Source organism: Anas platyrhynchos, chromosome 8, assembly GCF_047663525.1.
Source record: "Anas platyrhynchos isolate ZD024472 breed Pekin duck chromosome 8, IASCAAS_PekinDuck_T2T, whole genome shotgun sequence".
In the NCBI taxonomy this organism is placed as follows: domain Eukaryota; kingdom Metazoa; phylum Chordata; class Aves; order Anseriformes; family Anatidae; genus Anas; species Anas platyrhynchos.
This window is the reverse complement of record NC_092594.1, coordinates 29,585,625-29,613,187: the sequence shown is the minus strand read 5'-3', so window position 1 is coordinate 29,613,187 and position 27,563 is coordinate 29,585,625. Positions and strand designations below refer to the sequence as shown.

The 27,563-nt window shown below is 50.0% G+C and overlaps 2 protein-coding genes across 2 annotated transcripts in view; both read left to right on the top strand.

The window, feature by feature from the left end:
* Positions 1 to 324: 324 nt before the first annotated feature.
* On the top strand, positions 325 to 7,843 carry HECTD3 (HECT domain E3 ubiquitin protein ligase 3). Its single transcript, XM_027463502.3, has 21 exons — positions 325 to 1,106; positions 1,223 to 1,383; positions 1,755 to 1,847; positions 2,189 to 2,324; positions 2,690 to 2,805; positions 3,033 to 3,146; positions 4,110 to 4,192; positions 4,404 to 4,569; positions 4,803 to 4,884; positions 5,099 to 5,281; positions 5,373 to 5,425; positions 5,524 to 5,588; positions 5,713 to 5,816; positions 6,180 to 6,299; positions 6,390 to 6,479; positions 6,561 to 6,767; positions 6,894 to 7,023; positions 7,167 to 7,241; positions 7,352 to 7,433; positions 7,508 to 7,579; positions 7,690 to 7,843. The coding sequence occupies exons 1-21, from the start codon at positions 777 to 779 to the stop codon at positions 7,817 to 7,819; spliced, it is 2,592 nt and encodes an 863-aa protein (XP_027319303.3). The 5' UTR covers positions 325 to 776; the 3' UTR covers positions 7,820 to 7,843.
* Positions 7,844 to 8,570: 727 nt separating this feature from the next.
* The window catches only part of EIF2B3 (eukaryotic translation initiation factor 2B subunit gamma), a 94,331-nt gene continuing 75,338 nt past the window's right edge, over positions 8,571 to 27,563 (top strand). Inside the window, exons 1-3 of the mRNA XM_027462613.3 lie at positions 8,571 to 8,625; positions 8,844 to 8,992; positions 10,548 to 10,687. Coding sequence (XP_027318414.1) covers positions 8,845 to 8,992; positions 10,548 to 10,687 — 288 coding nt within the window. The 5' untranslated portion in view covers positions 8,571 to 8,625; position 8,844. The remainder of the gene's footprint in view (positions 8,626 to 8,843; positions 8,993 to 10,547; positions 10,688 to 27,563) is intronic.

Below are 27,563 nucleotides of genomic sequence, written 5' to 3'. Positions count from 1 at the left end.
GACGGATGTCAGGGGAGGCAGCTGGAAGTGAAGCAGAAATTGGCCCTGGGGGGAGAAGAGCCTGGCCCTAAGGGAAGCTCCTGTTCGGTATCAGTGCCTGGGTGCCAGCTGGTCTCTGGGGCTGCATTGTGCCTCTGCAGGCAGGGATGGAGCTGGACTATGCCCCGCTGCCAGAGCTCGCAAGCACAGGAGAGGCGTGAGGACCTTTGAGCTGTGCCAGCCTCCCTTTTTGCTGCTCCTGCTCCCGCAATGCCTATCTCTGGGCCCAACCCAGGGCAAGCCAGGTAGCGTGGGGTGGAGCTGAGTTGCTCTCACCGCGTTATGTGACAGATGTGACGCACTGTCATTGCGAGGGGCTGCGTGGGTGCTGCTGCTTGTCCAGGTGCTCCGTGGGCACCTGGCTTAAAGCTGCTCCGGGGCAGGGGGCATCTCCCCATCCCCAGCGGGTGCCGGGTGCTCGGAGCCTCCCCATCTTCTGCGAGCCTCCCGGGGCAGCAGCACATCCCCAGCTCCTGCTTTTCCCTGGCCGTAGCCACCACCGTGTGCTCGCGGGGACCTGAAAAGGGACAGGACCCCGGGGACCCTCCGGGAGCGCAGCGCGGAGCCGGGGCGGAGGCGGCAGCCCCGGGGCGGCCCCGCGGAGCCGGGCGCGGCCGGAGGCGGAGCCGGGGGGGAAGCGGCACCGGGAAGGGGAACCGGGGAACGGGCTTGGAAAGGGAGGGGGCTCCTCGGCACCGGCAGCAGCACCGCGGGGGCATCCCGGTGTCCGCAGCGCGATGCGTGCGGGCGGGGAGGCTCCGCACCAGGTGCTGGGCCGGCTGCGGTTCCTGCTGCAGTGCAGCGAGTGCTTCCGCCGCGCCCGGGCGCTGCCCGCCGCGCTGTGCTACGTGCCCCGGGAGGTGCAGTACAAGATCTGCAAGGACCCCGCCGCCGCCACCGCCGCCGCCGCCGCCCGCAGCCTGCTCAGCGTCTGGGACAGCCCGGGGCCGGCGCGGGGCGGCAAGCGGGCGGCGCGGGCCACCATCGAGGTGCGCAAGGGCGGCTGCCTCCGAGCCACCGGCGAGGAGTACTGCAACGGCGCCGGGCTCTGGGTGAAGCTCAGCAAGGTAACGGGGAGCGCAGCGGGGCCCCTCTGCGGTGTTCTCTTGCCGGTGGTCGCCGGTTTGGGTTCGGGGAAGGGGCGCGCTCCGTGCGCCCCCGGTGAGCGGAGCCGTGCTCGCAGGAGCACCTGGAGGAGTGCCGCTGCAGCCAGGAGCTGGATGAGGGCTGGCTGCTGGCGCGGAGGTTTGGGGAAGGAGGAGATAAGTTGGTGCCGGTGGAGGCCGCCGAGAAGATCCAGTGGCAGCACCAGACGTTCGGCGTGGATTACAAACCCGCAGCCAGGTACCCATCGAAGCGCGACCCGACCGTCCCAAACCCCTTGGGCACGTCCAGCACAGCTCCTCCAGACACATCCCTGCCATCCCGTTACCCTCCCAGGCCACTTGCCTGCGGGACGTTGCCACCTCATAGGCCAGCTATGCGTGCTTGTGGCCACGCTCATGGAGGACAAACATAATGCCAGGGTGTTTCTGAGGCACCCGGGGTTGGGCTGAGCGATGCTGTAGATGCGTTGCTGTGATGAGAGGCTCGTGTTTGACTTGCACCTGGGATTCTCCTGTCCCCCCCAATGCTCCAAGGCAGGAGTCCCTCGGGCACAGCAAGCACTGACCCTTCCTTTCCTTCATGCCACCCCTCCATCAACACCTCTCCAGCTGGGAACAAGTGGTGGACCTGACGTACTCCATGCGGCTTGGCGAGAAGCCCAGACCCCCCGAGCAGGACGAGGCTGCGGTGCGGAAATTTCGGTAGGAGCACGTCTCCTGGAGCAGTACCGCAGCGCCCGGAGGGGTGGGTGATCCACCAGCAGCGGGGAGGATGGCTGCAGCCTGGTGCCTTCTGCATCGCTGCCTCTCGATGCCATTCAGGCAGAGACGGCCTTTGCTCCGGGGACTGTCGGAGCGTGGCACCGTTCCTAACGGGCTGGGGTGGCCATAAATGCCTGGTGGTGGTAGAGATAAAACCTGCGAGCGGCCATCTCACGTGCTGGCAGCGGGATGCTGGGGCTGCCCTGAGCTGCACGTGGTAAATGGGTGGGTTTGGGGTGCAGGCGGGTCCCCCCGTCCCATTAACACGCAGCCCCCCTTAGGTCGGTGCCCCCCTCCTGGAGCTATGAGCACGACATGGAGCTGGGCCGCTTCCTGTACGACCACAGCGAGAGGAGCCTGCAGAGCAGGGACTGCATCAAGGAGCACATCTACAGCGTGGAGGTCTCCTCGCAGGCGGTGCGTAGCTCCTCCCTGCCCCCAAATCTGCGGCACAAGGTGCGCGGGCACCCCACAGCTGCAGGTGGCGGTGGCGGTGGAGGTGGCTGTCACCTCCACAGGGGACAAGGGTAGGGGTCGGCTTTGCTGCTTTAGTGAAGCCTTCAAGAGTCGGATCTACGCAGGCAAACCCCGTTGTGTTTTTGGGGTACCACCAGCCCTCAAGGGGACAGTGGCTGTGTCCAGCTTGCTCTGGGCAGGAGCCGCCTGCAGCCCAGCAAAGCGTGGGGCTGACCCAGTTCTGGCCCCAGGGGATCCATCCTGGGGGGGCCGTGGCATGCCCAAGGATGCTCAGCTTCCCCTCTCTGCCCACCACACTTTTCCAGGAGGGCTACAAAGCTTGCCACCTGACAGACAACCAGGCAGAGACCTTCTGGGAGAGCAACGGCACTGTCGGGGAGCACTGGGTGCGGCTCAACATGAAGAAAGGCGCCATCGTCAAGTGAGACCGCGGGGCGTCCCCTCCCTGGTGGTGGCTGTGTGGGGCAAAGCGCTGTCTTCCTCTTAAATGCAGCGTTCCCTCAGCTGTGGCCTAGAGCTCTGGGTTGAGGTCTGAGCCCCGGGAGGACACAGCCCTGTCCCCAGCCCGGGGACATCTCTGGGGCATTGCCGTGCCCGGGCAGCTGGTGAGGGGAGGGCATCGCTGCCCTGTACTCTTCTCGTCCCCAGGAAGCTGTGGCTGACGCTGGCTGTGCAGATCCACTCCTACATCCCCAGGAAGGTGGCCGTATATGGTGGGACACCAAACAACCTGCAGCATTTGAGAACCGTCTTAATTAACGAGTGAGTAACGAGAGAGGAGCAGCCTGGGTCAGGCTTGGGCCAAACTCCGTGTGCCAGCCAAGCGCCTTCGTCTCTGCTTCTGATCCTCGCCTGGGCTGCAGCAGCTAACCTGTGGCGTGCTTCCTCCCGGCTGGTGACTTTGGGGTCTCTCCTCCTCTTCCTCATCCTCACTTCTGGGGCACGGCACCACCGCTGGCTTCTTTCTGAGCATCTCTGCTGAGCTGTCCTGCGGTGCATCGCCCCTCCGTCTTCCCTGCACCCTTCCTGGCTCTGGAGCACCCTTCTTGAGGCTGCCAGCCTGCATGCAGCACCGGGTGCTGGGGATTTATGCAGAAGCACAAAGATCTACCTCCACCTTCCCCAAACTTGCCTTTTTTGGCTGAATTGTCTTTGAAGAACAACTTGTGAGACCACCGAGGTCCCTCTCCTGATGGCAGGAGACGTCTCCACGCTGTGTCTGTGCAGCCGCAGTTGTTTCCCTGCGCGCCCATCGGTCTTTGAGGCAAAGGCTGTGGAAGCACAAGTGAATCCTGTGCCAAACCACTCATCTCCCCAAATCTCTGCCTCCCTGAAAACACACCGCCCTCGCGCAGGAGAGCTCCCGTTGGTGTGGCCAGCTCTGCCTGAACATTTGTGCCAGGGCAGCTTCTTGCAGGGGCTCCTGCAGGACCCCCGGGAGCAGCGATGTGCTCGCAGCCATCTCACCTTTCTGCTTCGCTTTGTCCTCGCTGACTTTGGGCTCTTTCCTGGCTCTTCTCTGGACGCAGCTTCCACCTCCTTCAGGACGTCTCTGTGCTGTGGGCGGCCGCTCTTCTTCGCTTGATCCCCTCCTGCCTCAGCCCCGGTGAGGCGCGGGGGCTTTGCGCTTGGGTGGGGGCATGTCCTGGGCAGGGACCCAGCCTGGCTCTTGCTGGTGCCGTGCCCCACGGCCCTGCCAACAGCCCCTGCTTGTGCTGCCTGCAGGAACAGCTTCCAGGACGTCTGCATCCTCCGCGACATGAAGACCCACCTGCCGGTGCTGGAGATCCGCATCCTGGAGTGCCGGGGTGAGCCTGTGCTGCGGGATCGGGGCCGCCAGCCCTGCCTGACCCTAATTCTGCAGCCCCTACAGGAGCCACCCCGGCTTTCCCTGCCGCACCGGCTGCTTTCGGGGGCCTGTCGGAGGAGAAGCTGAGCAAGGAGCTCAGTGGGGCTGCTGCAGTTGCTGGGGGCTCCTCGCCGAGCCGCACCGGCAGCGTCTCGGTGTTTTCTTGGCAGACCAAGGGTGCGACGTCCGCCTGCGAGGGATTAAGATCAAGTCCTTCTGGGAGTGGGAGCTGAACCTCAACGCGGACATGTTCCAGCCGGAGCGGCTGGTGCGCTACCCCCTCCTGGAGGGGATGGACGCAGACGTGCTGTACCGGCGGGCTGTGCTCATCCAGAGGTACGGCACGGGGACAGGGACAGGGAAGGACGGTGTCCTGGCCTCCAGCAGGGGTGACACCCCTCTTAACATCCTCCAGCTCCTTTCCCGTGTGTGGCATCAACTGGAGATTGGGGCTCCCTGTCTAAGCACGGCTTCTGTCAGTGCCAGGGGGGCGCAGTGCCAGCAGCAGGCTTTGTTTTGGGAGGGGGAACCCCACGTGGCATCCTCACCCTGCTCCTAACGCTCCCCAGGTTCGTCCAGCTCCTGGACAGCGTCCTGTGGTACCTGATCCCCATCTCCGAGGAGAGCATCGGCACCTTCAATGTGCTCAGGGTGAGCGTTCGCTGGTTGTTGCGGGCTGGGCTGGGTGCCCAGGGGCTGCAGCACGTCCCCGTTGTCCCCGCGTTCCCCCTGGAGCTGGGGTGGACAGCCCTGTGGTGCAAGGGACGGAGGAGCTGAGCATCCCCTGCCACAATGGGGAAAGAGAGGGAGATGAAAAAGGGAAATTGGAGCAGGATCAGGCCTCTAACTGCACATCCCCTGCCAGAGCATGAAGCCGTTCCTGCTGCTGTCCGAGCAGGGCTCTGCCCTCATCGCGCAGTGCCTGCAGAGCTCGGAGAGCAGCCCGCCTGCCTCCATGCCCAAGCTCTACATCAACCGGCAGCTGGCCCGCGCCCACCGTGCCCACCCGCAGCTGGACCCCAGCGGCAAGAACACCGTCTTCACCCAGGTACGGTGGCACCCGGCCGGGCGTTTGCCACGTCGGCACCGCTCGGCCTCGCTGCATCTCAGTCCCCTTCCCTCCTGGTGCTCTCCCGCAGGTGTACGAAAGCCTGGCGCACTCCGAGAAGATCAAGGAGCCCTTGGACTACAGGTGGGTTTTCAGCTTTGCCTTTTGGGGCATCACCTCCCCGAAAGGGAGTGCAAGTGCTGCAAGAGGGGCTTTGCCACGGGGTTGTCGTGTCCCCACAGATGGCCCCGAAACTACATCCAGTGGTGGGAGTGCGACTTCACCATGGAGGGCATCGTCGACAACGGTGAGAGCTCTCCCAGCCCTCTCCAGGGCAGCTTGGGGGTCCCTGCACCCCCCTGAGGTCGGGTGGGGGGATCCTGCAGCCCCGTTGTCCCACACCAAGCAGCCTCTGCCCCCCTTGCATGCAGGCGGTGGTTTTCGGGACAGCCTGTCGGATATCTCGGAGGAGCTGTGTCCCAGCTCGGGTGACGTCCCCGTGCCCCTGCCCTTCTTCGTGCGCACACCCAACCAGGTCTGGCACCCTGGGGACACCCCATACCCAGCGGGCTCTGGGCAGGGGTTGGTGCAGTTGAATTTGGGCTTGGTGGGGTCCTGCAGGCTGAGAGACCCCCTCTGCAGAAGGCTGTGTGGGGGGATAACAGAGACCAGTACTGCCTGAGGGCTCATCCCTTGGCCACAATATTTTAGGGTGTCCTGTTTTAATGCTTGTAGGGCCATTTAATGGGGTCTGTGCTTGGGTCCAGGTGATGGAGCACTCCTGGGAGGGTTGTGCAGGGCAGGAAAGGCTGTGGAGGATGGAGAGGGGAGGCTGGCAGGAGAGGCTGGGCTGAGCCGGTCCCAGCGGCCGCCTCACTTCTCTTTCTCCTTTCTGCAGGGTAACAGCAGCAGTGACGCCAGGGACATGTACGTCCCCAACCCCTCCTGCAAGGACTTCGCCAAGTACGAGTGGATCGGGCAGCTGATGGGAGCAGCCCTGAGGAGCAAGGAGATTCTAGTGAGCATGGTCAAACCCATGCCACCAGTCCCTGTCTGGCAACGGGTGCAGGAGGGCTGTGGGGAGGACACATCTCCTCTGCCTCTGCAGGCCCTGTCTCTGCCCGGCCTGGTGTGGAAGCAGCTGGCAGGGGAGGAGGTCATCTGGAGCAAGGACTTTGCTGCTGTGGATGCAGAGCTGGTGAGCGCTGCCGGGGCCGTGCCGTGGGCTCCCACAGCTGCTCCGGCTCTGCCGTGACCGCGTTGTCCCTTTGGGTGGCAGGTGAAGCTGCTGGAAGTGCTGGAGGGGGTGGACAGGGAGGCCTTCGACTTCATGTTTGGCAGAGAGCTGACCTACACCACGGTGCGGAGCGACCAGCGCCTGGTGGAGCTGATCCCCAACGGCAGCAGCACCGTGGTGCGCTACGAGGACCGCAAGGACTTCATCCGCCTGGTGCAGAGGGCTCGGCTGGAGGAGAGCAAGGAGCAGGTAACGCCGTGTCCCCAGCCCGTGAGGCTGCAAGGAGACCCTGGGCCGGGCCCTCTGGCTGTCCCGTGGCTGGTGTGGGTCTGTGATGGTGGGTGAGGGGCTGCACGGTAACGTGGTGCCCCTCAGGTGGCAGCTCTGCGGGCTGGGCTGCTCCGCGTGGTGCCGCAGGCCGTGCTGGACCTGCTCACCTGGCAGCAGCTGGAGAGGAAGGTTTGTGGGAACCCCGAGCTGACAGTGGACAACGTGAAGGCGTTCAGTAAGTGCCAGGGATGGTGTGAGGCTGCACGCACCCTGCCCCATGCTGAGCAGCGGGGGCGAGCGGCCGCCCTTTGCACGGGGCACCCCGCGTGAATTCCCTTTGCTGGGAGCCCCTAACGAGGCGTTTGCTCCTCGCTGCAGTCACGTTTGAGGACTTGAACTCCGACGACCCCCGCATCCGGATCTTCTTGGAGGCGCTCAGCAACTTCACCAGCGGTGAGCGGCCCCGTGCCTTCCCCGCTCCTCACCGCCAGGCCGGGATGTCCCTTCCCCTCGCAGCATCCCGCCTGGGGGTGACCCCAAACCTGTCCCCTGTCCTTCCCCAGAGGACCTCAGCCGCTTCCTCAAGTTCGTGACGGGCCGCAGCCGCCTCCCGGTGCAGATCCTCGTTTACCCAGACAGGTCGGGGTGAGTCTCGGCATCCTGCCCGGCCGTGTCCCCGTGGCGCAGGGCCTGACCCTTTTCTCCTTTCTTCCTCCAAGAACGGAGCAGCTGGACGTGATGCCCCAAGCCTCCACGTGCTCCTGCACCTTGTACCTGCCCAACTACTCCTCGTGAGTGCAGCCGGGGACTGGGACGCTCGTCCTGCCTTCTGTGGGGACGTTTGGGGGGGGTCTGGTGCCTGTCCCCGATATAACCCCATAACCTGGTGTCTTGCCTGCAGGGCCCAGGCCTGCGAGGAGCTGCTGCGCTACGCCGTGTACAACTGCATGTCCATTGATACCGACACCGACGAGCCCGCGGGCCTGGAGGTGGCCGTCGACTCCCCCGAGCTGTGGAGATATTTTGTGTAATAAAAACACGGGGTTGTGCTCGTGGCTGTGGTGTGGAGAGTATGGGGGGTGTGGGGGCTGCGTGTCCCATCCCCCCCCTTGAATATGGGCGCAGGGGTTGGGGGCCACCAACTGCCACCTCCAGCCTGGGTGTCCCCATGAAGTGATGGGGATGTGGACGTGCTGCATGTCCTTTGTTGGGGGGGTGCGCCCTGCCCCGCTGCCCCCATCCCAAAGGCCGTGCCCTGCCTCTCCTCGGGGCATGGGACGGCAATGGGGAGGGTGGGGTGCTCAGCGCCACCCCCTCTCTGCCCTGCACCCCCATCCCCTTATCCCAGGAGCCTGGTGCCTTCTGTGGTCTCAAAGCACTTGAGTGATGGGCTGAGCTTCCTGGGACGCGCCTGGTGGGGGACGCACCCCAAAAAGTGCCCCCATACAAGACACCCTATAAAATACCCCCATAAATGACCCCATAAAATGCCCCCACACAATGCACCCCATAAAATACCCCCCTGCGAGGCGCCCTGCGAGCTGCTGCCCTCAGTGCACCCCATAACCCCCCCCATTATGCAGCTCACCCTATAACCCCCCCATGTCCCCTACCCCCCCCATGCCCCCCCCCAGGGGGCGCTGTCCCCTCGCCCCCCCCCCCAGCCGATCGATGACTCGGCGCTCCTCTCTCCTCCCTGCCGGTGGGAGGGGGTGCATCGATGCTCTCGGCGCTCCTCGAGCCGCTCGGCAGTCCCCGCGCATGCGCGCTGCGCGCCGGCGCCGCCATTGCGGTGCTGTCAGGGAGGCGCTGGGAGCCGGCGGGGAGCGGCGCGCAGGTAACGGGCCGGTAACGGCATTTAACACAATTTAACGCAATTTAATACAATTTAACGTGATTTAAGGTAACTTAACGTGATGTGGCGTGGCTTAACGCAACGCACCGGTGCTGCCGGTGCCTCACGGCGGGTGCTGGGGGGCCGGGGGCCGGGTTGGGCCCGGTGGGGCCCGGCTGGGCCCGTGCCGGCCGTGACGCGCCCCGCGGGTGCCGTTGCAGGATGGAGTTCCAGGCCGTGCTGATGGCGGCGGGCGGCGGCTCCCGCATGACGGACCTGACGGCCAGCATCCCCAAGCCGCTGCTGCCCGTGGGCAACCGGCCCCTGCTGTGGTACCCGCTCAACCTGCTGGAGCGTGCCGGCTTCGAAGGTGAGGAAGGGCACTGCCCGGTGTCCTGCAGCCACCTCTGCCGCTGTCAGCCTTTCCTCCTTGTCACGCATTGTCTTGTCGCTGCTCGTCTCCACACCTCCACACACAGGCCTCCTCCCCACACCAGACCAGATGCTGACTGCTCCTCACCAACACAGCATCCTTTACTTTTAACTCTACGCCGCATCTGTGCGTGCTGCCTTCCTGCTGCCCCCCTCACCAAGGGTTTTCTCACCAACGTGCTCTGCTTAAGTGTGGGGTCTTTCTCGGCATCGTTAACCTGGAGCCTCTCCCTTGTTTCTTTCCCTGAATTGCTAATGAGAATGGCGTGAGAAGCGTGTTGGCTCTCTTGGGGCGTCTCTCAGTTTGTTGTTCCAGTCTGGCCTGAAGTTCAGGGTTACGTGCTTTGCTTGAGGCGTTTAGTCCTTGTTGCAGCACGGAGCTGAGCGCTGGCCTTTAGACAGAGCGGGGGCAGGGGGAGCTGGCAGCCTGGTAGCAGTTTTCTGGGCCTTGTTTCACGTGAGGGCTCAAGTGATAAACGTTTGGTGAGGTTCTTTAGCATTCTCTGTCATTAAATTTCTGTTTAGCTTTTCAGCGATGCCCCAAGCATTCCCCATAACTCATAAAACTTCCTGGTACCATTTACATCTCTGATTTTCATGCCTATATTTGTCTTTGCCTTTCTGCTTCTTTTTCTGTTTCTTCTGGGTGACTGCGCTGTTCTTCTGCGCTCCCTCTTGAGAAAGTGACTTCTTTTTCTAGCTGCTGCTCTTCTCTTTGAAGTTGTAGGGATCAGCTCATGATTAACACGTGTTGTCCTTCCCATATGTTATACCATTTAGGGATGTGTAGTTTGAGGTCACTTGTTAGTGATGTAAGATGTTTCTCTTTCATCTTGCTGATTCATGCCACTCACATAGTCAGCATTAAGAAACAAAGGGAAAAATAAATGTAAATCTGTGCCGTTGTTTTGTTTCATTAAGAAATTCTTAAGAACTCTTCTACAACCTGTAAAAATTTGGACATGCAAGGTTGGATATGCAGCTATAGGCTGTCAGACACCTTCTTGCTTTTCTCTTGCTTCTGCCTTCCAACCAAGCTGACACTTGTGTGCTAATACTCTGATGGCGTGAATTCTCTCTGAATCACAGTTTTTATTATCGTGTGATGTTTGGGTTCTTCCTGCTTGTTTACATGAATTAGTAGGTGTTCCACAGGCTGATTCGCTGCTTCCCTTTTGTCCCAACTGCAAGTACTTCATCTCGGAATGATGAAGTCTTCATTTGTGTCTTCATTTTGGAAAATATGCTTTCATGCCACCATCGATGTGCTTCAAATACGCTTTTCCCTTTTTTTCTTTTGTAGGTAGAATGAGTTTGTTGTTTACAAACAACTCCACTCCCCTGCCAAGCTGGTGCTCGGCAATAGCTTAACTATTGTGCTGTGATACTGTGCTTGGTGGTGTTGCCCACAGGGTGTTATACAGATACATTCAATTGTTGTAATAAGCATATATATTTTTTGCTTGATTTCATCCCACTTTCCTCTGTCCTAGAGGTCATTGTGATTACAAGGAAGGAAATCCAAAAAATGTTAAACTTGGACACAAAAATGAAGCTGGACTTTGTGTGCATCAGTGACAACGCAGACATGGGTACGGCAGATTCACTGAGGCATATTCACCAGAAAATTAAGGTATTATTATTGTCTTTTATTGAACTTGACTGGAAGATGTTTGTTTAAAATAATCTTTTTTTTTTTTCATTGTGTTTTAATAGTTTAAGAGCTGTACCATGCAATACTATTGCAGGTAACTGGATTTCCTGCTCTGCAGAAGACCTGACTTTTGTATAGGTCATCTTGTGGGGGAACTCAGGCAAGGACTCGGAATGACCACAGATGACAGCTAGGAAGGCTGGAGCAAATCCAGGCTGGGCACTAGCTGCTTTTTAGCCAGAGTTACCTTTCTGGCAGGTAAATTAAAAGGCTGTATTTGTTCAGGCAGCGTTCATACAATATCATAATGTGTGACAGCTGATGTGCAGTTGGTGCTTGGGGAAGCATTTCCGTAGAAATGTTCTTTCTTTGTCATCGTATCTTAGGCAATACACTGATAGATGAGTGAGCTTGCGTTTGCCTCTTGCCATTAGGCATCAGTTTTCTGCTTTTGCTGGCTTAGTCCCATGACAAGCTCTCAGATAAACAGTGCCCAAATACGATAAAGGGCTGCTCATTGCAGTCAGATGCTGCTTTAATAAAAATAATAGTTTCTTGAGTTTTAATTTCTAGCTGGACAAACAAAAGCATTCTAGTGTAAGGTAGAAATGCTTCTTGGAGCTCTTACCAAGATCTAGGATGGAATTTTGTTTTTGTGGTTGCCGTATACTTAATCTTTCTGATTTGTTCCCTGTCTGTTTAGGCCTTCTTAGCCAAATTGGCTGTTTAAATAAAGGTTGCAACAGAACATCAATGGACCATTTAAAGTCCTGAGGTGTCTTTTGTCTTCAGGCTCTTATTGAAGGTAATAAACTGCAGTCTAAGAGGCTGTGTACTTCCAAGATAAAGACGACAATCAAGACATGATGAAAATTTCCAGGCAAATGTGGGTGTCCAGGTGGTACAATGAGAAAGATTTGGCAAGGGATTAATGCACAGGCTAGAATAAATCAGAGAGCAAAGAGAAGATACAAAGTCAAAAAGCAAAATCAACAAAATCATAGCTAAATTAACTGAATATTTTTGTTGTGTGCAAAACTGCCCTCTGTAATACATGTTTGCTAGTATTTTTTAAATGTGTGTGCAGTAAGGAAATCTCTCTGTACTGCAAATTTTGACCCAGGCCTTACAGTTTTATTGTCTGTCCAGAGTGATCAGTCCAGCTGTCTAGTTATCCAACTTTTATGGCAATCCAGGCTAGTTTGCTTAGGGGAGGTCTGAGAGACCACAGCAAAGCGTGTGAGGGTAAGAAAATAGACTGTGTCTTTGGAGGAGGCAGTGTTGTGGTTTTTTGTTTAATTCCCCTCAGAAGAGGACTTAAAGATGATATGAGGCAACGTTCAAAACCACACAACTTTTCTTCAGTAAACTTGTGTGTGTGCCTGAGTGGCAGTAATTGCTTCTCTCTTTTATTCCACGCCTTGCTCCTCTGGCCAGAGAGGGACATAGCAGTCTCTTATTTGAAATAAGCCTATATTAAGTTCTTGAACAGATTGCTGCATTGCGTGTTTTGGAGTCATTTCTCAAGTAAATGCATACCACTCGCATGCCTCTTACGGGATATGCCCTCTCCTGTGCGATAGAGGTGAGAGAACTAAGCAGCACGAGTAGCTGAAAAGCTGCAGAATGAGTTTCCCCGGTGAAAACAACTGCTGCTTGTGGCCATAGTTTGCTGGCAGGCTTTTTGCAGCCCATGCCAAAGGCCTGATGAGGAGTTTTAAACCGGTTGCTGAAACTTTTATTTGTCACAAATTGAGTTAATTGCCCACAGACAGAAGAGCGAGTATGCTCAATAAAAATGAGGTACCACGGCACAACCTGGACAACTCGCCAGTGTGCAGTGCAAGCGACATGGAGTAATGCCAAGGTTATAAATGTGCTGTATGAAGTGTGTGTAAGGCTAGCAGAACTGCTGATCGCAAATCCTGAAACGTGGAGAAACGTGGGACCACTCTGAAGGCTGAAATCTCATGAGTTGCTGCCTTGTCTGGCCTTCGAGTTCTGCCATGGTAGCACTGCTGCTTGCTGGGCCTGCAGTAGCAGATCTTTTTGCAGTGTTGCACCTTCATTAATAAAGTTTGATGCTGTAAAGATAAGATGGTGAGATTAGATTTAGAGACTTGCATTCAGTACCTCTGTAAGAACACATGTGTGCGAAGTCTGTACAGGCTGAGAGAAGGTGGATTTCGTTGTTTTACCCTTTTTGGTGCTGGCATTTTTGGGGGCAGGTAAAACCGTCTTGGTGTGTGGTAACAAGCAGTTGACTCCAGCAGTCTCACTCTTTCCTGTTGCTCAGGAATTGCATGAGAGCACAGGAAACCTGATCAAGTTTTTTGGTTGCAGTTCACCCACTCTACACACAGAGGCTTTTTTGGACATCTTAACTTCCAGAGCTGATACAGTAGATGTGTGCTCTTTGCTCTACTGGAACTCTTCCTGTTATCTTTGGCTGTCTCAGCCTACACCGGATTGATGAGGTACCAGCTTCATTAGGTGTTTGATATTGATTACATTTCTGAATGTACCTTTTTCTTGGATCCTTCCCACAATAAAGATAATGTGCTGAACTTGATTCCTAAAGCCACTTTTTTTTTTGAAAAGTAATAAACAACAGAGAACCTGGTTCAGTAAGTTCCGCTCATTGGGTTATTAGGCCTAAGTGTCAGACTGGCCTGTTCTTTACCAGGAGTTCTTTAACTGACTTGTGTGGTGGTGTTTTTTTGTTGGTGTTATTTTGAATTACTCAATTCTGGTGTCTGAATAATGAACACCACTGATAAGTTTGTCTGCACAACTCTAGGACTGAGAAATGAGGATTAAAGAGATGAAGTAACTTACCTAGGATAAGTAAAGAAATTCATAACAGCGCTGTAAGCTGGACATCTTTCTCAAATCTCTCATGGCTTTGTGTGCAAGGTCATCTTTCCTTCCCGTGTGCATATTGCGTGCTCAGTTTCCCCACCTTGAAGAGGCCAGCAGGACAGGAGGTTAAATACAAATTGAAACTGTGTGGAGGGGAGTTTCTCAAGTATATATAATGCGTTTCCTTTTATGTAAGGATATGACAACAGTTTGTTTACAATTGTATCTTTTCATTGCTTTTCCTGTGGACAATCCTAATGTTTCCTTAGGATGCCCTTGGCTTCAGGATCCTGCTACAGTAACTGTACCTGCTGGCAGCTTCCAGAGCTACTGTTTCAATTTCCTCTCTTTTTTTTTTGATACGTTTGATTTCACTGTCACTTTTATTTCCTTTACCCTTTAAGCTCCTAGTTTACTGCTAATCTTTTTCAGGACTGACAGTGGGTAGCCGTTTGAAATATGAAACTGATGGTAAAACTGTAAAGGCTTAATTATTTTCTTGTTCACATACTGGGTTGGAAATAGTGGTACACAGTCTGTAGACAGACAGTTGATGGTACTATAATAATGCTTTTGTCGAAACTGCAGTTTTACCACCATAGGAGTGTTTACAGGTCTCTGTCACCTCATGATCTATGCCAGTGGGAGAGCTTAAATGGGTTAAACAGAGAAACAAACCAGCTTTCCATGCCTCCGGGTTGGGATGAAAGATGAATGACCTTCCCTGGTCAGGAACAGTGAAGGGAGCTCCCCTGTCCCGGGTGGAGCCTTGGCAAAAGGGTGGTACCCAGGGAGATTTCATCTTCTGGAAGATGAGTCTGTGTAGCTCAGGAACTTCACTACAGGAACATTGATTTCCATGTCTTCTCTAACTTCCATTTTTCTCTCGGTTGTTCACACATGCAGTTACACCAGAGTAATTCTGAGGTCATTTATATAGTGAAAACTTCAGTACCCTGAGTTATTGCCTCATCCCCAACATAGAAGTGAGACAAATCCAGCAAGACTTACAGGACACAGAAAGAGACAATACCATGGATGTCTTCTGCTGTGTGCCCATCAGGTTTTGTAAAGCTGTGTTAAGTAGTGGAAAACACCCTTGATTTGATCATTTTGAGGGTAATGGAGAGCTATGTTGAACCAAGCAACTCTGGTAGATTGATTGTACAAGCAACAAATAAAGCAGTTGTATCCTTAGGTTCCAAATCTGTGCTTTCCTCTGTCTCTGAAAGGCAAATGTTGTAGTCTCCTGCTTTGGTTGGAGCCTTGTCTTAATCTGTTACTTGCATTCAAGAATATTCTTGACCTGTTAGTGAGTGCTTGAAATCAAAACTTGAGTTAACATAGGTGTAAAAGAAGCTATGTTTGTCTGAAATGGAAATCAACCTCCCTCCTTCAGGAAGTAGGGTTTTCCACCTCTCTTACTCTTTTGTCAACACGCTGCTGTAAACTAAGAATGATGTTACAGGTGTGACAGAGCAGGTGCTCAGGTGTAATTTGATAACTTTCATCTTCCTGTTGTTATTTGTTTTTATTTAGCATCCAAAGCTTGCTAACTGTCAGGAGCAGTGTGCTTGTGGGGGGGCAGGGATGTCTCTGTAAAGAAGCGTGGGTTTTGTGTGTGTTTTTTAATCATGTATAATTGCTTTCTCTTCAGTAATTATCTCCAGTCCTCATTTATGATTTTCATTGGTAGGCAACGCTGGCTGGAGCATTCAGATGAGTTCAATCTGAGTAACAGGGAAATTAGTAAAAGTCCTTATGGTTCCAGTGGTGTTACCTGATAGGCTTTCTACCAAGAGAAGAGATGCAAGTGCTGTCTGCTGCACGCAGTAGATGATGATGCAGTTTTATTTTGTAGGCAGCTCATCTTTCAGTTGTGATTTTTTTTGTAATTGGGGGCAGTAGACTGCCTTCTAAAAAGTTAACTTCTTTTGATGTCTCTTGACATTTTATGTAACGTAATCCCCTAGCTCTTTCAGGAAGGCTTCTCCTCTGTAGCTGGTGTTGGTGAATACACTTCTTTTTTTCCAAGTCCTAATGTTAAGGGCTTCTTGTGTGTCCATCAAGGCTTTTTTTTTTTTTTTTGTGGAGCCATTCTCTCTAGAACATTGCTCTGTGAATTCTTCAGTCCAGTTTTAAGTCTCCATCTGTTTGGCTTCTTGAAAGGCTTCTCTCACAGTTCAGTAGACCTCCTTTGGATGATACGCAGGATGAGTATGAAAAATACATGTCTCATGGCCTGCAGCACACTAATAGTGTGAAGACTCTGGTTGGTGACACACAACTCAGGATTTTGGGGATTACTAATGAGAAACTGAACTAGGAGCCCAAAAGTAAGTCATGACATCTCAGAATGAGCTAGTTGAAATAAGATGATGGTGAGCAGCCACTGTGGCGGAGGAGGGAAGAGTAAATGCAAGAATAGAATGTATCAGGTAAGGTATTTTGTGATAACAAATTATTGCTTAAGGCGTGGGGAAGATTTTTGCCTGGAATACTGTGGAAGTGTGGAACTCAAAAGCATCAAACGTGGAACAAACTAGAGAAGGAGATAAGGTATTCAAAGTGGAATATAATTGAGTTTAAAATGGCTGTGTGAGAAGGCTGAACATTGAGGGAAGGTTTTCGTCAATCAGAGCAGAATGGGATTATGGAACAGTCTGCCAGGGCGGGTAATCAAGACAAAAAAATCCCCCTGCTTTTATACTGGAATGAGAAGCTTTTTTTTTCTTTTTGTTAAATAAACAAAGTAATGTGATACCTGGAATGGCAGGAGGCTAAACTCTGACTCAGAAAACCTTTTTGAGAACTGTATTTCTGTGACCTTCTGCTCGTAACATTCTTCAAACTGCTGCAGACCTTTCTGTGGCTTGCAGGTTACTGTTGACCAAAAAAAAAAAAAGCGTGGGTTGTTGCTGTAGTTCACAGGTCAGTTCCTCTAAAACTTCGGCCTCTTTAATATTTGGCCTTTTTACTGGTCTGCCAAATTTTACCAGACCCACGCAGCAGCTGTCTGGTACTGCTGTTCAGGCTGGGGCCTCTTCAGGCAGCAGGTTGGGAAACCTGGTTAAATCCTGAATGTTTCAAACTGTGGATTGGGTGTGCCTGGATCGAGCATTTGTCTGCAGCGAGTCTATATTATTTTCATCTTCTGTTAAGCATTTTTCTCCCTCCTGTCACTCAGCTATGCTCCAGCCAATGATTAAAATGCGGTGTTTCAGCAGAGTAGCAGCAATGGAACAAGTTCACATTTTCCTTCCTTGATGAGTCCTTAGTTGTGTTAATGGAAGCCCTGACTAATATGCTGGGAACTAATCAGCGTGGCTTCTGCTACTGTCGCTGGTGAGTGCTTGCATGTGAAATGTTTCATCTCAGGTGGTCCACCTGGTTTTCCCAGCTTCAAAAAGGAAGATTTGAAAGTAATACAGCTCTTAAAAAGCAAAGCAAAACAAACCCGAAAAAGCTACCAAAAAGAAGACGAAAAACCAACTTTCTTTGAACAAATAAACAAAGGCTGAAACTCCAGATTCTCCTGGTATGCGCATCTTTGGGAGCCATGTTGTGGAAAGTGTGATGTCACGGTGGTGGTCTGTATGCTGCTGAGGGTCACTGATCCGTGTAGTCTTGGACGGCATGGCTAAGCGCTTCACTTCCTCTGTTGAAAAATCTCCTTTCCAAACACATGATGTAAGTAAGCTCGCTGTAACGGCTGGAAGGTGGAATCTGAATCCTTTTGGTACGGCCAAGCAGAGCTTGGTGAGCGTGGAAAGAAAAACCTCAGTCCCCATAATATATAGTTATGCATTTTTTTGTGCTGTCAGTGGAAATTAAAAAAGAAAAAAAAAAGGAATTAATCTCTCTCCCCGTGACTTAACTAACTATTCTGTTCATCTATTTCAAAATAGTAAAAAGAATTTCATCATTTTTTTTCAGCAGGCTGGACAGAAAATGCTGTTTACTTGAGTGTCTCAAACACAAATAAAAGTTGCTCTCTTGATGCTTTTTTGATTCTCCCTTTCACAATGGCCTTAGCGCTGGGTGGGAAAAGCAGCCGAATCAGATGGCAGCTCGCTGGGTATGCAGCATCTTGTTCCCATTTCTACCTCTCTTTCAGTCAATGAGCGTGATTGAAAGCTACCACCACTGAAGTGCTAGGCAAAATTAATTATGGATTGCACGCCCAAGTCCCATTCCCAAAGCACAGCTGATTGTTTTAGCGGGGGAAAAAAAAATACAGCTATACTGGCAGGTGCTCACGCTGGCAGTGTTGCTGGGGGGAATGATATAGCACAGCCTGACTGCGTGCTTGATGAATGGGTTCGGGCCTTTGCTCTGATCTTTATTTTTCCTGGCAGGATGAGAGTTAAAGGGTTCAACAGTTGTTGGGTTTTTGGGTGTTTTTTTTTAAAAGTTACTCAGCTTTAGAAGTATGTAGCTAATTAAATTAATTATTTTGCTGCCAGGGTTTACAATGGATTGGGGTTAAAACACCAGAAGTTTGAATGAGGCAATTAGCTCTGAAGGTTAGCATCAAGAGTGGTTATTAGGGCGTTTTCTGTTCTGCGCATTGTCAGCTAAGGAGGATGCCTGCCATTGTACACGCAGGCAGAAGAAAAAAGGCGAAGACCTTAGATGTTTTGCAAGAAGAGCTGCTGACAGGCCTGAGATGCCTCTCAGCTTTATTTGCTGCATCTCTCACTGCATGTCCTGTCCTCTAGGCCTGTGCTCCTTCTTTCGACCGATGCCTCCTGTTTCCCTGTGGAAGTTTGTCGGAATTTCTCCCGTATTGCAGTGTACGTCTTCAGTTAGACCCTACGTGGTTTCTGATGAATCACACAAACTCAGTGTGTTTTAGTTACAGGCACAGTAAGCTCTTTGCACGTGTGTATAACTGAAATAATTTCTTTAAAAGCATTCTGCTAAATATCTTTCCCTGTTCTGTATGAGCTGCTACCACTAGTTCTTGTTTTGTGGCAGTAAATAGAAGTCAGTGTTCTTTTTTCGTAAATCATCCTTCATTTTCCACTATTTAAAGTATATACAGTCTTGTGTAAATAATTCACTGTGCTATGTGTTGAAGGAAAATTATAGCTAGAGTATACATAGTGCCAAACACCAGCGTGCACTTTTTAATGCTTTTCTTTGTCTTCATGTGCCCATTAGAGATGGACACACGAAGGCAAATGGTTCTTCATTATCAACTCATCAGGCATAGGAAGCCTTTTATATTGGTAAGTCATACTCAGGTTTATAGTTTTCAGGAGTTGTTCTGTGATGAATAATCAAAGAAATGATGAGTCCCTGTGAAATGGATTCGTGCATCTTATGTCCAAAGAGAGAATAAGGTGTTATTATACAGTGGGGAGTCTGTATCCTTCAGCTGCTGTCTTTCCTTGGTGCTGTCAGAGGAAAAGCCAAATCCCCTCCATGTCCGAGCCCTGAAGACACAAACTGTGCCCCGTGCCTGGATGGGGGCATGAAGACATCGCCTTGGACTCCAAAGAGAGAGTGAGATGTGTCGGGCTCTGGTTGGTGTTCCTCGGTGCTGGTCTTGTGTTGAATGTTAGTCACCATCTGGTCTGGTGCTCTTATTAATTTTTGGCTTATTTCCACTCTCCTTGGCCCATCCCCATGAGAAGGCAGCTCCAGCTTCAGGTAGGGTGATACCTCCAAGGAGACATTCACTTACCATTTACACACTTCTCTGGAATGTCATTCCTTCCTTACTGTCTGCAGCCTTTTTCCTTTGTTTTGAGCCTGGATGATTTTGAGTTGTGTGGAATCCTCCTGGAGAGGTTTGGGATCTTACCAGCCCTTCCCTCATAAAAGCATGGAGCCTTTCATGGCAGCTGTGGGCTCTACAGCTGTCGCAGTTACTCTGTTGAAGGTGACATTCATTAGTGAGTACTCATCCCTGGGAAGACAAAATGGAATTGTTTAGATCAAACACAATTTCACGTGTTAACCCAAGTGTGTAGTTCCAGTTATTGGCAAGTGTGGGAGGGAAGAGATGCCAAATGTCAACCCATTGAGTCACAGTCAGAGGGCTTTTTCCTGTGTCTGTTTTTGTAGCCTGGTACAGTAGTGTAATCTTGGTAACATGAGCAGTACCTCCTTCCCCAGAGGCTGTCGCTTTGGCAGAAAAAAAAAATGCTCAGCACTGTTTATGTTGTTGAAAGCCATGGTGAAGATCGGTGGACTTGTAGGATGCCTAGAACTTGATTCTGCATTTTTGTCATGTCATGTTAACTGGGAAACCCATGTAAGTTAAGTAGGTTTTCTTCTTCTTTTTTTTTTTTTTTTTTTCTGAAAAGGGAATAACAATCATGTATTCAGACTTTCTTGAAGCAGGTTTAGGCATTCTTCTGTAATAGAACTTCTGTTAGCTCCTTTGGGAAGGTGGTTAAAATTCTGGATGCTAGAAGTGGAGATTTTCAAGTTTTCATAATGTGTTTCTCACACCAGGTGCTGCAGACCCATAATTGCAGAGGTGCTAGAGGAGAAAATGATATTGGATAGGAGGTTATATAGAAATCTAGGATTCAAAGCATAGCATTTTTACATAACATTCCGTGACTAGTTTTTATGGGAAAAAAAGAAAGCGTTTCAACAAAGCTAAAAAGGTTTCACTGCATGTGGACATTCAGCTCCGTGCAGGCTGGAAAGAGTGACAGTGCCATTGAGCTGGGTTTCAAAGGGGCTGGTTCTGCTGAGCCTGTGTTTTGCGAAGCAGATTAGCATTTGGGTTTTCTCTTAGAGCAGACTGGATGCTGAGTGTTGTGTACTGAGTTGGCTTGGCCATGGAAAGAGCGTTTTGTACCATTTTTAAGCTCATGCTGATACTAGCCATGGGATGGCAGAATGATTCCTGAGGACGTGTGCTGTATGTTTCTTGGTTTTCATTTGTAATCTGGTTTTGAGACTGCAAGGATCTGTTTTGATCCCCTAGTCTATAAAGGACTTTGCACACCATAAGTAGGGCTGTTAGCCCCAAAATCTATGGATGACTTAGTGCGTTTCTGAAAGATAGCAAGCCTTCATTCACAGCTTCTTGTTGCTGAAGAGTCTATTACACTCCTTGGTAACCTATTCCAGATGGCATTTATTGTCACTCTTAAAACACCCTTCCTTTTAGTTCCAAGCTGGACGCAGCTTTCAAGCCCTTAAACCAGTCGTGCCTGCTTCTTGTTGTGCTGCTGGGATCTTCTGCTGCTTAGGTAACTGCGGGCTGTGCGCAAGGGCTGTCTTTCTCCTCAATAAGTTGAGCCAGTTGAGCTCCATTAGGACTACTTTTTATTATTATTGTTTGGATGACTACAGCACCTGACTGCCTAAGGCTCTGCTTGCATTAAGTGTTAAGCCTGGGCTTGAGCTCTGGGCTTTGGCAGCAAGCCTGCTGCGCCGCTGCTGTGGAGCTTGGAGCCCGGCTGCGGCGTTCTCCTTGCTGTTCGTGGGAGGCAGAGTCCAAGAGCAGCCGTGCAGCGGGTCTGACATTGCCGCCGTCCAGGTAGTGCTGGAAACCTTCCTTCCAGGAACAGGAGTGACGAGGAGAGCACCATTAGTTTTGGAAGTTCTGCCTGTGAAGAAGGGATCTGTTGGTGCAGCAGTTTGAGGAGAGAATCCGGCTTGCCAGGCTCACCCTTCATGAACTGGAAGGCCTGAGTTATGGGATGCTTCCCTGAGCTTTAGCACACGTGGTTCTCATGAGTGGCAGAGCACATATTCTGGATGCCTTGCTTTTGGTGGCAGAAAGCAGTTTCTTCTGTGCCATGCTTAGAATTTGGACATAAACACAGGAGGTGATGGTTGGCTTCAGACAAATGAGGGATTATAAAGAGCAGTTTGTGTGCCAGTGTCTGAAGTCTGGTGTCCCAGCACACTGATTGCCTGGCGGCTGTCAATTTTCTGTAGGTGTAGCAGTAGCAGGCTTCTCACAAAAGATCTTAATGCCAAATGCTCTGGTAGCTTGCAGGTGAATGCAGAACATGTCTTGGGTTAGAGGTTAGCCTGGCAGAGCATAAACCTACCTCTCCTGGAAAACACAAGTAGGTGATGGAGCTGGCATCCTCTGTTGTTCTAAGGCAGAAGATTTGGGAAATGAACAGGGATGAAAGAGGCAGGCTGTTAAAAAGCAGGTAAACAAATCCTGCTTTGTGTGACAGAAAAAGGGCGACTGGTGGAAAGGATGGTGTGGTTGCAGGTGGGAGCTGGAAAAATGATTTTGAGAGTTCCGTGTGAGTAGCAAAAAATTGTAACGGTTGGAACCAGAAGGGAAGATGGATTGCAAAGTTTGTGTCTAGAACAGAAGGTTTACTGTTCCCTAAGTGTCCCTGCTTTGAAAACTTTCTTAATTAGAGATGAACACAAGTTCATGAGCTTAACTTGTGCTTTTAGTTGCTGATAACTGTAAATTACCCTCTTCCACCCCACGTGTCAGTTTCAGCAATAGGTAAGGAGACTTCCTCCTGGGAGGAGACAGGATGCCTTCAGGGCTTGAATATCTTTCCTGTTCCTAGCTTATATATATGTAAATTAAAAAAATATTGATTTTGGATGGCAGCTCTTGAGATAGAGAGATAACGTAAAATGGTGTTTTTGTTGTAGGATCCCATCAGATACAGTGCGCTGGATGAGCCGTGTGATAGGACTGGGGTGAAGGCTCCTCCCCAGCTCCTGGCATCTTTCTTCCAGCTTTCCTTGGGAAGATAAACAGTGATGCTGACAGGTTGTGTGTGTGAAGGCATTCACATTGCCTTTAGGTATCCTCACCTGATGAATTTGGGGCCATCCAAGAAATGAGAAGAGACTCCCTTGGCTCCTGCATTAGACTTATCTGTTGGTTTTTTGGTTGGTTGGTTTATGTTGTGTGTTGTTTTTTTTGGTTTTGATTTTTTTGGTGTGTGTGTGTTTTAGGTTTCTTCCACTTTACTACTTTCTTTAAAAAAATAATTAAAAAATCCTTCCTTTTGCTGCTGGGTTTCAGACTGAAGGACACTGTGCTTCCCCTGCCCTAGATCCTTAGGGTTATGAAGGTGCAAGCCTACAGCAAGCTTGCTGGGTAAACACACAGCAGGTAAATGCTTCGTGTGTGCTAACAAAGCACTAAATCATGCTTTTCTTCTGAATCTTGCTATCAAGGACATTACAAAAGCAGAGTGGGAATTCCCAGCCAAAGGCGGTCATTTCAGTTGGTGGTTAACAAGATCCTCCAGACATCAAAAAAAAAAAGAACAACAAAAAAAAAAGAGGTTCCCTGCTCCAGTTACATCAACAGCCATAGAGCTTCAAAGAGGTCACAGGTGTGGAAATTGGAGGACTCTTCATGGAAGCTGAGATAAAAAGGGGTTCTCTAAAGGCTTGGATGTAAGTTTTTTTCTGATCTGAAGAGTGGTGAGTAATGCGATTGCTGGGAGGTACCTCTGGCTTGGCCTGGAGCATGCGAGCAAGCAAGCAGAATGTTTGCCCACAGCCAAACTGTTCTTCCCCTTTCCACTCTTTAGAATAATAAAAGTATTACGCACAAACCCCGCTGTTAATGCAACATATGGGTGAAGTTCCAGGCTATTGTGTTTAAAACTCTCAGTCCTAATTCCAGCAGTAATTATAACTTGTTCCTCTCCCCCTTGTTGTATGGTGAGCGCCACAGGAAGTGATGCAAAGTTCTCTGTTTGTGCATGTGTTAACGTCGGCTGAGCAGAGGGACAAAGTCTATCTGATCTCTTGATTTTTCTCCTTTTCCTGTCCAAGCCTCAGCTGTAATGCTGTGCTGTTGGAAACTTTGAGCATTTCACCTCAATGTTGTGCCTGTCTTGGGGTCTGTTAGAAGCTGGTTCTGCTCGTGGATACGTTGCCTCTCTTCTGTTTATAATGCAATCTGACATTTGTTTTCCTCTAACTCTTGAGGCTGATTTTGTTCAAATTAGAGATTTCCTTGCAACACATGTTTTCTCATTTTTCTAGTCTGCAGTTTTTGAGGCCCTCAGCAGTTTAGGCTACAAGGTCCTGCCCTTGTCTATACTTGACAGAAAAGGCATAGTGAATACCATTAAAAAGTCAGCGTTTGCTGCCAGCTATCTGTGGTAACCTTGATATCTCCTGTTTGAACAGAAGGGATCTAGCAGTCGTTGCTGAATATAAAAGAGTTTTTAGCGTTGTCTTTGTACGCAGGGTGTGAGAAAGTCCAAGGCTTTTTATTTATGCTGGTATATTACACCATATAATTGCCTCCATCTTTTGATCTATGGTATGAATTAGTTCCATTGAAAACATGTTTTCTATTTTTAAATCGGCTGTCTTGAACTGAGCTCTTGAAACATTCTGCTTTTTGGTTTTGTTTTTGTTTTTAGATGTTCCATATTGTGCTGGGCTTAGCGTAATTGTTGACATGTTGGGTTTGAGTTCTTTCTCTCTGCAGCTTTTCTGTTTTATATACGAGTCCCTTGATGTTTTCTGTTAGCGTTGCATGTAGCCAGGCTGAGCATGCAAGTTATCTCACCTCGCAGCTCTGGAGCACGTGTCTGACGGTGCAGCGCTGTTACCCAGGGAGGCAGAGCTGAGACCTGGAGCTTGGAGCGATTCCGTCCTTGGCCGAGCAGTGGGTGTTCAGCAGAGGCTCAGCTGGAAGCCCAGGGCTCCCACGGCGGTCAGCAGGGGCGGTGAAACGCCTCCGCAGAGCTCACAGCGTGGGTGGGATGAACTCACCTCCGCAGTAGCTCCTTTCTCTCCGTCGATGAGAAGCTGAGTCTGAATTCCAAACTGAATGCGTAAATCCCAAATCTGAGGTTCAGTGGGGTTACTGAGGCCAGGGTGACTTCCCAGGACAGTGGCACATTCTCCTCCTATTTCCTGTGGCTGTTCTGATGCCCACAAAAAGCGTGATGCCAGCGTGCTGGAGCTGCTATCCCTAGACCTGAGCAGTATTGCAGCATTTCCTTGCATTCCCCATCCCACAGATTCCTTGCTGTTCCCTCCTATTCCACTTGCCTGGTATTTCCACGTGCTCTGCATGGCAGCTACTGCAGAAGAGCCCTGCTCTGTGACGAGGGCTCCTCTCTGCCATGGAAGCAGCAAACAAAATAGCACACATGGACCTCAACAGAGCTGGAAAATGACAGAAATTTCAAGCATTTGTTTCGTGCCCTATCCGTTAGATGGTCCTCCTTGATTTAGGACCCCCGCCTTGCCCTCCCCGCAGCTGGAAGGAGCGCTGAGCGTGCTGTTTGTAAAGACGTGTGCGTGCGTTTTGCTTCCTTTGCAGTGGTTCTGCTCGGGGTGTGGACTCGCTGGGTTTTTTAATCACTTCATGTTGATTCTTATCGTGTGTTTGTATAATAGTTTGGGGTTGATGTAATCATTGTTACATGTATTTCATTAAGAGGTGTGCGTGTGTGTGTGTGTACTTAGGTGTTTGCATAATTCATGAAGTCAAGTATGTTCACATATCCCTTGTTAGCACAGGAGTGCATGCAGTGAGCGCCTACCTCTTTGTATCGGTGGCTCCTTGGGAAGGTGCCCTGTATTTATATGGTATGTATAGAAGTATATACTTTAAAAAACCCACAAGTCCTACCATTTATTTTCTTTCTTCTACACCCACCCTAAAAAAGTAAAGAAAAACACACACTCCTGCGTGGGTTCTAGGATGGTTTATTTTTTCATTCAGCCATTAGTTTATTCGTTCAGGAGTTGTACACTGGAAAAAAAAGTGCATCCATTAGACAGTGAGGGCTTTATTTATGAGGGTGGTGGTGTTTCAAAGGGGAGGCTGTCAAGTCCCAAAAGAGCCTTTCATGGTGTATTCTCAGCGTGCTTCTGAGGCCACTGCTCTGCTCATCAGGAGGAGAGGCAGAAATGTGGGCTTTACAGAGCAACTGTGTGTTTCACTGGTCCCTGCGCTCACTGACGTTTATTTACATATTGGGAGAGTAAATGGGTAGAACAGATGGCAACCAGACATTTGGTGGTTCTGTTCCCGTATGCTCCTCAGGGGTCTTGCATTCAGTTTTTGCAAAAAGCTTGTCCTATAGCGAGGAGAAAAAAAACAGGAGCCTGTTCACGGCTAGGAAAGGCTGGTTGGGATTTTGCTGTAGTGACAGATTCAAGCATTTAGCAACACGTGAAATAATTACCAGGTTTATTTTACAAGTCCAGCTCCTTAAGATAAGGCCATCGGTATGTCTGTCTCTTTTGTTGTTGTTGCTGTTTTCACCATTAGAGTGAATGCATTTAGATGCCAAGTCAGAGATCTATTCCTTCTACAAACTGGGTTTGCAAAGTACAGGTCTCTTTATGTGGGTCCTGGATACATCTTGGCTTTTTCTGCAAGTACTTTAACTCATTGGTGCTCGTATAAAAATGGAATTCCTGAAAAATTTGCAGGCTTTTTCAGGGCATTTAATATGTATTTCTTCACTCTGCACAGTTTTGAAATGGAAGACTTACTTCCATACCAAGTTGATTTTTTTCTTCCTTTCTTTGTACACGCTGGAATGTCGGTGCAGATCTGTTCCAGAGTGCGAGGCAGCTTGCGTTAGTGGTTTGTTGTTTTTTTTCCCAACGTGCACATGTTGTTTGTTTTAGAGAAGTGTTAATTAAAGCACTTCTCCTGGGCAAAACCGTAATATAAAATACACATTCTGAAAATACGTTAAAAGGGGAGATGCAACGTAGGTTTTGGACGTGTAAAATATCTTAACCTGCACATTGTTCCCTCCAGTAAAGCAACCAGGTGTTTCTCTGTAAAGTGGGGAGAAATCAGATGAGGACTGAAGAGCTTGACCTTTTGTGCAGCGTGCCAGGTCAGCAGTGCTAATAGTTGGTGACATGGTGAATTCCACTGACTTATTGGTAAACACGTGGAAGGGCCTAGCATTTGTAGCAGACCCTGACAAATACAGTAAATACCAGGCCTTGGTTATTTTTACCTGCATTGTGGAATCTCCTGATATTTGATTAAAATCTGTAAAGCGAACCTTTTTTTGTAATGAGAGGTCAATGCTGAGCTATTGCTTTTTGAACCAAGACACTTTCAAAGTAAAAGTAGAATTCTTGATCCTCCATGAGAAAAGCAACTCAGATTTTACCAAGTCTTTTCTAACATCCTTCTTATTAAATAATGTCTTTAAAAAAAAAAAGACAAAACTAGAAGCCATGTTCCTCTTTGCAAGGAGGTTTACCATAGGAAATGGTAGCACAGGATGTGGAAATGTTAAATGTCAAGAAAGAAACAGTCTCCTTGAGACATATCTAGAAGGCTGATTATTAACAAAAATACAGCTGAAACTTGCTAGTTATTTGTAGGCCACACAGCTGAGATATTATGTTAGGATTAATTTCAATGAAGCTAATTACCAAACTAGTAGATTCTTGGCAGTACACTCTACAACCCACAGGAAATGCAGAAAATTGTTTCAAAGTGAGCGTTTTTAGCCAGACTGTATTGGAAGTGTGCACGGTTAATGAAGCTGATGTGTCTCACTCGCTATGTGACCACATTTCTGTGATACGTGCAGCAGTTCCCTTATTTACTTTGTAAGGCACTTTGGAATCCTGCGAGATCAAAATTAAATAAAAGCCTGTTATTAAATAGAACCTAACTTCCTTTTTTTTTTTTTAATATGGGGTATTGCTGGTTTTAGGAAATGTATTTCTAAACTTAGCCCACCATCGTTGCGCAATTACTGAGTAAATCACATCCTAGATACTCTTTGATTTTTTTTTCCTGATAAAATAACATAGTTTAAATATCTTTTCCAGTGATTTGTAGTCAGATGCTAAGTCAGCTAAAAAGACTTCTTCAGAAGGATTTCTTTTCTACTTCATTATATAACTGAAAGTAGCTATCGTAAATACTGCAGAATTTCATGGCAGTCTTGAAAGCCATGGCTTCTGTGTCCCAGTTCCTTCCATTAAGAGCAGCTGATGGCAATTTAGATGATCACATATTCTTTATGACCCAGAGCTAAATAAGCATTAATCAAATAACTAATTC